Genomic DNA, 12,514 nt, shown 5'->3' with positions numbered 1-12,514 from the left:
GTTACATAGCAATAGGTAACTGAAACATCCACGTAAGATCTATCAGGAAATCCTGTTGGTCTACCTTCCATGTATCCAGAATCCAGCAGTTCTCATCTTTACAGCTAGCACCCTGGCTTAAAAAACATCATCTCACTGAGATTACTGCAATGGTTTCTTAACTGATTTTCCTGCTTCAATTTGTCTCTTTAAACTCTATTCTTAACACAACATCCAGAATAATCCGGTTTAAACAAGCCAGATCTTGTCAATTTTCCACTCAAAACACTCCAAGGATATGCTGTTTGACTCAGTAAGATGTATCCTTATAAGATATACCCCCACTCCCCCATCTACTATTGCTTCTCTTCTTGCTCACTCTACACGAGCCAAATTGGCCTCCTTATCAATCCTGGAATATGTTAGGCATGCCTTTCCTTGGGTTTTTTTGTTTGTTTTTTGAGACAAGGTCTCACTCTGTCACCCAGGCTGGGGTGCAGCGGTGTGATCTTGGCTCACTGCAGCCTCCACCTCCCGGGTTCAAGCAATTCTCCTGCCTCAGCCTCCGGAGTAGCTGGGATTACAGGCATGCATGACCATACCTGGCTAATTTTTGTATTTGTGGTAGACATGGGGTTTCACCATGTTGGCCAGGCTGGTCTCGAACTCCTGACCTCAAGTGATCCACCCGCCTCAGCCTCCCAAAATGCTGGGATTACAGGGATGGGCCACCACAACTGGCTTCCTCTTCTTACAAAGACACCAGTCTTACTGGATCAGGGCATCACCCTAATGATCACATCTTAATTTGACTACATCTGCAACTCTTTCCAAATAAGGTCACGTTCACAAGGTACAAGGGTTGGGACTTCAACCTATCTTTTTGAGGGGCATAATTCAAACCATAATAGAAGGCTACATTCCTTAACTTCAGCCACTAGTTGTCTGCTACTTTATAGCCAGTTTTAAAGCTCTATTTCAGTCACAGATCCTGTTTTTGATATTATTCAATGATGAAAACTTCTCATAAATAATCTAAATTCAACAAAAGATGAAGTCAATATAAATGTAAAGTTCATGTTTACTGAAAAAAGAGATAATGTTAATAAAATAGTAAATCCATCCAACTGGCAATTAATAGTATATCTATTCCTGGCAATCCTCCTGGGAGGGTTCAAAGTTAAGAAATAGACAAGCCTCGTTCTAATGGAGCTTATATTCCAGAAAAGAAGATAAAACCTCTGTTGAAACGATGACAAGGTAAAAGTTAGAAGTGCTCCAATTATGGGTTCTGTGCTTAGGGAAAGAGTGCTATAGAACAGTGGTAGGACTAGAGGAGACAGGTATCCCAAAAGAATGAAGCCAGCAAAATTTCAACAAGAGGTAGTTCATTAAAAACAAATGAAAAAATAAAATAAAAACTTAAATGACTGAGTACATATTTCAAAGAACCTCTGCCCTGAGAAGATATAAAGCACAAACACAAAGATTAATGGCATTGTGAATACATTTTTACAAAGCAGTTGTAACCTTATATAAAAATGAAGTATCTTTTTTCTTAGAAATGTAGAATTGCTCATAAAAAAATGGTGAAGTTAAAAAGTGAACATTTCCACACTTTGCTTAACAAATGCTTGACCATGTTACCAAACATTCTCAGTCCAAAGATCAAATATATTTCTGGAAAAACAACATTATTATAATATGGACACCCAAGCACCAAAATAAATAATTTTTTTAAATGGACCCATGTTAGTATTTGAAATAACTGGTAATTGTTAACACTATTTATGCTTTAAATGGAGTAACTGCTGGAAATAAAATTAATGAGCCCAGAACAGGTTATGTGAACTGTGGAGAAATACTCTTCTTTTAGAAAAACAAGCCACATAGGCTGGGTACGCTGGCTCACACCTGTAATCCCAGCACTTTGGGAGGCGGAGGCGGGTGGATCACGAGGTCAGGATATCGAGACCATCCTGGCTAACACGGTGAAACCCCGTCTCTACTAACTACACAAAAAATTAGCTGGGCATGGTGGCAGGCGCCTGTAATCCGGTGCCTGTAATCCAGATACTCAGAAGGCTGAGGCAGGAGAATGGCATGAACCTGGGAGGCGGAGCTTGCAGTGAGCAGAGCGCCACTGCACTCTAGCCTGGGCAACAGAGGGAGACTCTGTCTCAAAAAAAAAAAAAAAAAAAAAAAGCCACATAACAAACTTCCAAAATCAAACTGCTTTACTATACTTTATTGATATTAACACAACAGATTTCAGTAAGCACCAGCTACCATGTTACCAGTACACAAGAGAAACAAAGTCAAAAGAATTATATATTAATGCAAAGAGTAAACACAGAATGCTTTCACTTCCACTACACTCCTCTGTAACAAAACATCCTACATACTTTGTACAATTTGCTTATAATTGGTTAAATATTTAATATGAAGCAAGGTTGATTTTTTAATCAAACTTCTATTTCTCAGTGGAAAACGCTCTCTTCATCAGAGGTGGTTGAGTTTTCCCAACATCAAACATCATTTCCAAAGGTGGGTTATTGAGAGAACACCAATCAGGTATACGGCCCGTCTGATTATAATATTCCTTTGAAACAGAACGGCTCCCAAGTATGTCTTGTAATGCTCCAAAAATAGCCCCTGTGTGACAAAAATATTTTTTATAGCTAAGATGAAAACTTTTACTAGAAAACTTTATGTACATATACATCTACTTCACTATATGACAAAAGTGGATTGGTAAAATTCAGCAATGCATTGCCACAATCTTCAAAGTAATTCTAGTCAAGCTATTCTTTATATTTTGAATAACAGAGTAAGCCATAACTCCGTGTTAAAGTAATTGAAATGGCCTTTAGCAGGTTAAGAGTGAACATGATAACAAGTATTATTGCATTTAAAAGCAAGTTAGATAGAGTGGAGTGGAAGGTATTTTCAACTTTGTGTAAATACAATCAACAAGATTCTGAGTTTTCTCTCTCACAACTAAGGTTACATATCAATAAATAAAATGGTACTGCAAAACCCAATAAACATCATCATAATGTCCCAACATTCTATACTGAAGACCTTATTAAGACCCACAAGGCAGTCTTTTAAAAACAATTCCATTACTAAATCAATTTGTCCTAGATCAAAACTACATTTATACCAAATCCTATTTTACAAGAAATTATATAACATTCATTTTAAAATGTCACACTACTTTGTTTTTCTCTCTGAATGTACAATCCTGATACCTTCTAGCTCTGCATCATAAAACATATATCAGAACGTATATAAATGTACATATTCATTATTGTTTTTCCCTTCAAAGTAGTTACTGCTGACCTTTGAACAATGCAGGGATTAGGGGTGTGCACCCACAAGCACCTGAAAAATCCATGTATAATTTTTGCCTCCCCCAAAACTTAACTACCAATAGTCTACTGTTGACTGAGAAGTCTTACCAATAACATGAATAGTCAGTTAACACATAAACAGACCAGTATCTACATATGTATTTTTTATACATTCATGATATATCTTTTTCTTAATTTTTTTGATATTTCTAGGCTACGTGGTTTGTCTGTTTTTTCCAATTGCTGCAAATCTTCAAAAATTTTTCCAACATTATTTCCTAAAAACAGCATATCAATGGACCCACATAATTCGAACCCATGTTGTTCAAGGGTCAACTGTACTTATTAGGTTATTTCCTTATTTCGGTGAAACCATCATTACTTAAAACATTTAATGAACTCAGCCACAAATACAGTTATAAAATAAAGAGACCAATTTTCATATGTGGCTCACTAAATTTGCAAGACATTAAAATAAACATTTTAAGAAATGGTAAGCCGGGCACGGTGGCTCACACATGTAATCCCAGCACTTTGGGAGGCCAAGGCGGGCGGATCACCTGAGGTCACGAGTTTGAGACCAGCCTGACCAACATGGAGAAACCCCGTCTCTACTAAAGATACAAAAAAATTAGCCGGGCGTAGTGGCGGGTGCCTATAATCCCAGCTACTAGGGAGGTGGAGGCAGGAGGATCGCTTGAGGCTGGGAGGCGGATGTTGCAGTGAGCTGAGATCGCATTATTGCACTCCAGCCGGATGGGCAACAAGGATGAAACTGTCTCAAAAAAAAAAAAGGTAGCATCCATCACTGGAATAAATTCATAGCTTTCACTATTTTGAGGGATGACTTTAACTAAATGAGGAAGTTAATATCACAGTGCAAATGCCAAGAGAATTAGATATAAAATTCTGACAATTAATATAATTTAAGAAAAAGTCAGCTGGGCGTGGTGGCTCATGCCTATAATCCCAGCACTTTGGGAGGCCGAGGTGGGTGGATCACGAGGTCAAGAGATCAAGACCATCCTGGCCAACATGGTGAAACCCCATCTCTACCAAAAATACAAAAAGTAGCTGGGCATGGTGGTGCACGCCTGTAGTCCTAGACACGCGGGAGGCTGAGGCAGGAGAATTGCTTGAACCTGGGAGGCAGAGCTTGCAGTGAGCCCAGATCGCACCACTGCACTCCAACCTGGTGACAGAGGGAGACTCCGTCTCAAAAAAAAAAAAAAAAAAAAAAAAAAGAAAGAAAGAAAAAGTCAATGTTAGTTGTATTTATCAAGTGGGCAATTCTGAACCCTGAATGATTTATTCTAATATATCCATTAATAGTGTCATTCAGAGACCAAATACTATATAATCACTATATTTTAAAAGTGAAATTCTTACCTCCCAACCAGGCCACACAATTAGCTTTTGCAGGTGGAGTATGAATTCGAAATGTCTTAGTGCCAAGGGCTTTTTTATATTTTGGTTTTTCTACCAAATACCTTATTTCTGCAAGCAATCTGTGGAGAAATCCTGGCAACATAGAAGTGCCCCCTATGACTACCAAATTCTCTGCTAGTTGCTTCCTGGTGTCTATTGGACACTGTTATTAAAAAGAAAGAAAAAAAGAAGGACTTATTCTGAACTGTACAAATAATGCTTGACTGAACTTAAGAAAATATACATATTATATATACTATGATTATACATATTATTATAATAATACTACAGATTAAACAGGTGATCATTTGTATCACAAAAAGGGCCACGGCAAGGTTTCTTTCATGTAGCAAAGCAAGTATAACCACCGTAAAAATACTGCCAAATATATACACAAACTTAAAAGATTTTAAAATATTTTAAAGTCTAATAGCATAGGATTTTACATTCCATAGGGTATATGGCAGTAATATGTGAGTGTTCTCACTGTCAGGGTAGCAATGATTAAGTAGGGCAAAGAGCATGAGAAGAAATAACTTCTCTTTTTTGGGGTAAGGGAAGTATGTGGAAATTTCGTTTTTCCAAGGTGTATGCAAGTGCCAGTTGTTAAGTGGGAAGATAATACTCCTAGAAAAATTATGGTTCTACATCAGTTCTCTTTAAGAGTTAGCAATGATAAGGTCCTTCAATGAATGGAGCCCTAGAGGCAAACATATCTTCCAAGGCAATGGTATTTCATGCGAAGCCCTATAATTACGTAGTCATTAAAAAAAAGAGACATATTATTACCATATGTCCTGTGGAATTTAAAATTGAATACTATACAACCCTGAATTGGAAGGAACCATAAACCACACTAGGTACTAAATAAAAATCTGGTCCTGACTCTTAAAAGAATGCACGTCGCTGGGCACGGTGGCTCATGCCTGTAATCCAAGCCCTTTGGGAGGCTGAGACAGGTGGATCACCTGAGGTCAGGAGTTCAAGACCAGCCTGACCAAAATGGAGAAACTCCATCTCTACCCAAAAACACTAAATTAGCCGGCATGGTGGCACATGCCTGTAATCCCAGCTACTTGGGAGGCTGAGGCAAGAGAATCGCTTGAACCCAGGAGGTGGAGGTTGCAGTGAGCCGAGATCACACCATTGCACTCCAGCTTGGGCAACAAGAGCAAAACTCTGTCAAAAAAAAAAAAAAAAGGCAGGTACAGTGGCTCACGCCTGTAATCCCAGCACTTTGGGAGGCAGAGGTGGGTGGATCACAAGGTCAGGAGTTCGAGACCAGCCTGGCCAACATGGTGAAACCCTGTATCTACTAAAAATGCAAAAATTAGCCAGGCATGGTGGTGGGCGCCTGTAATCCCAGTTACTTGGGAGGCTGAGGCAGAAGAATCACTTGAACCCAGGAGGCGGAAGTTGCAGTGGGCCAAGATCACGCCACTGCACTCCAGCCTGGGTGACAGAGCGAGACTATCTCTAAATAAATAAATAAATAAATAAATAAATAAGCACATGTCCATGGCACTCATTATCCTGGGGTTTGGAATGCTGTAGATGCCATTTCTCAGTGCCAAAGTAAAACTCATGAACTATAACATTTTAAAATAAAAGTTTAAAAAGTTTTAAAAGGACCGTATTCTGTAAAAATTAATAAAATTCAATAAGCAGATTAGTTGTTGACACATATTAAAAATAATATGTGACAAGGATTGCTAGTTGCCTAAAATAACATTTAAAATTTTTATTTAAAGGACTGTGATAATAAAGGGAATTTTTTTGACAAGATAAAATACCTGTATAAGGGAATCCAATATTAAAGTGGCAACTGATTTCTCTTCATTATCTTGTTCAAAAAGAATTTCCACAACTGAATCTCTAATGGGATTTGGAAAAGAGAGCTTTCTGTTGGTGTCACATATTATTACACAGAATATACCATGATTTCCATTTACATAGTATTTTTAAGTACCAATACTACATTAACAAAGAATAATTATTAAAATACAAGTTGTTCTCATTTGTAAATGGAAAGGATAACAATGCCTGCCTCAGGGGTTGAGGTGAAGATGCAATAAGTTAATAGAACAGGGTCTGCCTAAATTATTAGCTGTTACTATTATTATGTATACATTTACATTTATTTTGTGTCCAATTATAACTCCCCAAACCTAAGAAAAGAAAAGAAATAGTATTCTATAATAATAAGATTCAACAAGCAGATTAGCTGGTGATACAAGAGATTTATAAGCAACCACCCCCCCCATTTCTTTTTTAAAATAATACAAGGATCACCAGTTGCTTAGTAAAATATCCATTTTCCAATTTATTCTCAAATTAAAATAACTCTATTACTTTTTGGTAGCATGAGGAAGATCTTTGTGGTGATGAAAGAGTTCTATATGTTTAAAAAAATTATATATATTATATTTAAGGTATACAACATATTTTGATATATATATACACACACACGGTGAAGTAATTACTACATTCAAGCAAACTAACCTATCCATCACCTTCCGTAAGTAGTAAGAGCACCCAAAATCTATTCTTAGCAAAATTTCAGTATAGAATACAGTGTTACTAACTAAAGTCCTCATGCTGTACATTAGATCTCTAGGCTTATTCATCACTCACAACTACAAGTTTGTGTCCTTTGACCCTCTCCTCATTTCCTTCCCCTCTCAACTCCTAACAACCACTGTTTTACTCTCTGTTTCTAGATGTTTCACTTTTTTTTAGATTCCACATATACAAGTGAGATCAAGCAGTAATTTTCTTTCTGTCTGGCAATAGTTCTGTATCTCCATTGTTGTAGTGACTGTAGAAATCTACATATGATAAAATAACACAGAACTAACATATACTTTATGCCAATACCGATTTACTAGTTTTGGTATCATATTATAGTTATATAAGATGTTTAACCATTGGGAGAAACTGAAAGGGTATATGGGACCTCTCTGTATTATCTTTTACTACTGCCTGTTAATCTGTAGGATTTGAAAATAAGATAAAACTCAATTTTTAAGCTGGATATATTGTGCCTCCAACCCATCTCATTAGTTAAAACACTGTATTTACCAGCCTCTGGCCAGATGCAATGGGGCTCATGCCTATAATCCCAGCATTTCAGGAGGCTGAGGCAGTGCAGGGGAATGGCTTGAGGCCAGGAGTTCAAGACCAGCCTGAGAACTGGTCTCAGCATAGTGAGACCTCATCTCTTAAAAAAAAAAACAGTCTTTCTTGCAACTAGATGTAGTTAAGTACCAGACAAGGAGATGGAGGCAGAAGTAATATGTCGGACTTTTTTTTTCCCTTTTGAGACAAAGAGTCTTGCTCTGTGCAATGGTGTGATCTCGCATCAGCCTCCCAGATTCAAGTGATTCTCATGTCTCAGCCTCCCAAGTAGCTGGGATTACAGGTCTGTGCCACAACGCCCAGCTAATTTTTTGTATATTTTTGTATATTTTCAGAGGTGGGGTTTCACCATGTTGGCCAGGTTGGTCTCGAACTCCTGGCCTCAAGCGACCTGCCTGCCTCAGCCTCCCCAAAGTGTTGGGATTATCGGCATGAGCCACCGCACCCAGCCTATGTTGGACTTTTAATTAAGAGTTAAGCACTTTCTTCTTTCCCTTCTTAGGACTACTTGCTTGAAACAAAAACATGGTAGCTACAACTCCAGCAGCCATCCTGGACCTCAAGGACAAGGGCTACATCCCGAAGATGATAGATGGAAAGATGTTTGGGTCTCTGAGACGATAATATCATCCCTGGATGATCTACCTCTCAACTTCTTTTCTTTTAATTTCACATTTTTTGAGATAGGGTCTTGCCCTGTTGCCCAAGCTGGAGTGTAATGGCACAATCTCGGCTCACCGCAACCTGTGCATCCCAGGCTCAAGCAATCCAACAGCACTGGCATCCCAAGGTGCTGGGATTACAGGTGTGAGCCACTGTGCCCAGCCTTGAACTTCTTTTAAATGAGAGATAAACTTCTAACTTGTTGAAGACACTATTTTCAGGTTTGTATAACTGTGGCCAAACCAAATCCTAACCAATACAATACAAAATTAACTATGCACATACAGGTATAAACTCTATTTTTTATAAAATCGGGTATTATGCATAACTATTTTAAAGCGTTTAAAAATTCTTTTCAAAACAAAATCCTCTTCATGAGACTCAATCTACTAGCTAATTCTTTCCACTTCACCACTAAAGTATACTAACTGAGGCCTACAGTATGCTGAACGGGCATAGCTGGTCAGGCCCTTGCCACTATGCCTGCAGACTTCTTCCACCAGTTAAGCTGCATGCTTACAAAGATCCACTCTTCTATTTCCAAATCTTTTGTCAGCTGATTTGATATTAAAATTATATAACTTAACAATTATTACTTAACCAATGAAATATTAAGGTAGAAAACAAGTTGTTCTTTCCATGAATGTGAAAGCTTTGGAACGACAAGTTAGTTTTTAAAAATATTTGTAACATAGGTGAGACAACTGTAAAAGTCTAGAAGAAAATAACTAGATGGATTCTGTAAATAGTAGAGATGGGGTTTCACCACGTTGGCCAGGCTGGTGTCAAACTCCTGACTTTAAGTGATCCGCCCGCCTTGGCCTACCAAAATGCTGGAATTACAGGCATGAGCCACCACGCCCAGCCAACTAGATGGATTCTGTACCAAGACTGATTCCTAGTAACTTTAAGCTCTTACCATACTTATAAAAAGAACAAAAAAGCAGGAAATCATAAATTATGATTTACTGGTTATTATAATTTTAAGTCAGAACTCTATAAGTAGACTTAGCCTCAAAGAATAGGTCTTGGAAAAACATAAATATACACAAAATTTAAGTTAAAATAAAATGTTTAGTACATGATTTTTTATAATGGTCCTTTACTTTAAATAACTCTTCTTTTGCTTTACCAACCAACTACTGGTCAGTATTGTGTCTAATTAGAAGGTTTCAATGGAACTATACCTTTTGGCAGAAACAACATGTTAGGCTGGGCACAGTGGCTCACACCTGTAATCCCAGCATTTTAGGAGGCCAAGGCAGGCGGATCACCTGGGGTCAGGAGTTCGAGACCAGCTTGACTAACATGGAGAAATCTCGTCTCTACTAAAAATACAAAAATTAGCTGGGTGTGGTATGCATGCCTGTAATCCCAGCTACTCAGGAGGCTGAGGCAGAAGAATTGCTTGAACCCGGGAGGCAGAGGTTGTGGTGAGCTAAGATTGCACCACTGCACTCCAGCCTGGGCAACAAGAGCGAAACTCCACCTCAAAACAAACAAACAAAAAAACCACACACACACACACACACACACAAACAAAACACAAAAAACACGTTAGTAAACATATTGAGTTTGGAATATGAGACATACTGGCTTCCTTCATTTGCAATGCATTTTCCTATTTTTTTGGAACCAACAATTCCATGTTGATTGAATTTCCTTTTTTTCTTTAAGAAAATAGAGATGGGGAGCTGGGGGCGGTGGCTCATGCCTGTAATCCCAACACTTTGGGAGGGCAAGGCGGGAGGACTGCTTGAGTGAAGTTCGAAACCAACTGGGCAACACAGTGAGACTCCATCTCTACAAAAAAAATTTTTTTTTTTGAGATGGAGTCTCGCTCTGTCGCCGAGTCTGGAGTGCAGTGGCTGGATCCTGGGGTCTTACTCTGTTGCCCAGGCTGAAGTACAGTGGTACAATCACAGATCACTGTAACCTCAAACTCCTGGGCTCAAGTGATCCTCCCACCTCAGCTTCCTAAAGAGCTAGGACTATAGGTGTGTACCACCATGCCTGGCTAATTAAAAAACATTTCTTTCTTTTTTTTTGTAGAGACAGGGTCTCAAACTATGCTGCCCAGGCTGGTCTTGAATTTTTGGGCTCAAGATATTCTCCCATCTCCGCCTCCCAAAGTGCTGAGGTTACAAGTGTGAACTACCAGCCAGGCACGGTGGCTCACGCCTATAATCCCTGCACTTTGGGAGGTGGAGGCGGGTGGATCACCTGAGGTCAGGAGTTTGAGACCAGCCCGGCCAACACGGTGAAACTCATCTCTGCTAAAAATACAAAAATTAGCCGGTCATGGTGGTGGGTGCCTATAAGCCTACGTACTCGGGAAGTTGAGGCAGGAGAATCACTTGCACCCAGAAGGAGGCTGAAGTGAGCCGAGATCGTGCCATTGCACTCCAGCCTGGGCGAAAAGAGCAAAAACTCTGTCTCAAGAAAAAAAAAAAAAAAACCAAGTGTGAACTGCCATGCCTGGTCTCTGTATTTCTTTAAATAGTTATCTTCTTCTTTAGACTGAGATCCAATAACAATCAGGAGAAAATTTTAAAAAGTAATTTAATAAACATAACTTAAATAGGAGATTAAAATGATATAAAAATAGCTAGCAAAAAGTACTACATTCTTACTCTTTTGCTACCCTGTCCTACCGTCTTTAACTTCCATGTATTTATGTTCATTCTTTCAATACTTCAAGCTCTACATTAACTCAAAGCCTAATAGGATGTTCAATATGTTACATAATAATAATTTTCTGTGGCCGGGCGTGGTGGCTCAAGCCTGTAATCCCAGCACTTTGGGAGGCCGAGACGGGCGGATCACGAGGTCAGGAGATCGAGACCATCCTGGCTAATACGGTGAAACCCCGTCTCTACTAAAAATACAAAAAACTAGCCGGGCGAGGTGGCGGGCGCCTGTAGTCCCAGCTCTCGGGAGGCTGAGGCAGGAGAATGGCGTAAACCCGGAGGCGGAGCTTGCAGTGAGCTGAGATCCGGCCACTGCATTCCAGCCTGGGTGACAGAGCGAGACTCCGTCTCAAAAAAAAAAAAAAAAAAAAAAAAAAAATAATAATTTTCTGTGAATCTTCTGACCTTATATTTTACAAGGAAACTTTTACAATATAAATTTTATAAAGCTGCGTTATAAACAAATGTTATATTGTTACTAATATGATTATGTAAGTCCTTAACAACAACTTATATTGGATCATCAGACAGAATAGTCAAATCAATAAATGGCGAATTACTAAGTCCTAAAGACTGAGTATATTTGGAAAAATGCATTCTTTCTAACAAAAAGTTTTAAAGCAGGAGTCAGCAAATACGGCCTGAGAATGAAATCCAGCCACCACCTGTTTTTGCAAATAAAGTTTTACTGGAACACAGTCATGCTCACTCATTTAAATATTATCTATGGCTAATTTTGTGTTCCAACTATAGAGTTGAGTAGTTGCAACAGAGACCATATTGGCCCATAAAGCTTGAGTTATTTATTTTATTTTATTTTTTTTTTTGAGATGGAGTTTTGTTCTTGTTGCCCAGGCTGGAGTGCAACGGTGCGATCTTGGCTCACCGCAACCTCTGCCTCCTGAGTTCAAGCAATTCTCCTGCCTCAGACTCCTGAGTAGCTGGGATTACAGGCATGTGCTACCATGGCCAGCTAATTTTGTATTTTCAGTAGAGACTAGGTTTCTTCTTGTTGGTCGGGTTGGTCTCGAACTCCCGACCTCAGGTGATCCACCCACCTTAGCCTCCCAAAGTTCTGGGATTCCAGGCATGAGCCACTGTGCCCAGCCAAGCCTGAGCTATTTACTATCTGGTCCTTTACTGAAATATTTTGCTAACCCCTATTTTAAAGTGTCATACCTCCTGCCCCACTTCAAAGAATGGCTAGTTTCATGAATTGAACTAATTCTCAATTACCTTCATAAATAGGAGATAATATAT

At 38.9% G+C, this 12,514-nt stretch overlaps 2 protein-coding genes across 2 annotated transcripts in view; one reads left to right on the top strand and one right to left on the bottom strand.

The window, feature by feature from the left end:
• Window positions 1–12,514, top strand: part of ARMH4 (armadillo-like helical domain containing 4) — a 301,177-nt gene that overhangs the window by 62,105 nt on the left and 226,558 nt on the right. The window lies entirely within an intron of this gene.
• The window catches only part of ACTR10 (actin related protein 10 homolog), a 36,011-nt gene continuing 25,698 nt past the window's right edge, over window positions 2,202–12,514 (bottom strand). Inside the window, exons 11-13 of the mRNA XM_025393065.1 lie at window positions 6,557–6,638; window positions 4,725–4,926; window positions 2,202–2,634 (exon numbers count right to left, since the gene is read on the bottom strand). Coding sequence (XP_025248850.1) covers window positions 2,453–2,634; window positions 4,725–4,926; window positions 6,557–6,638 — 466 coding nt within the window. The 3' untranslated portion in view covers window positions 2,202–2,452. The remainder of the gene's footprint in view (window positions 2,635–4,724; window positions 4,927–6,556; window positions 6,639–12,514) is intronic.

Source organism: Theropithecus gelada, chromosome 7b (genome assembly GCF_003255815.1).
Source record: "Theropithecus gelada isolate Dixy chromosome 7b, Tgel_1.0, whole genome shotgun sequence".
Taxonomy (NCBI): domain Eukaryota; kingdom Metazoa; phylum Chordata; class Mammalia; order Primates; family Cercopithecidae; genus Theropithecus; species Theropithecus gelada.
This window is presented reverse-complemented; position numbering and strand designations above follow the sequence as displayed.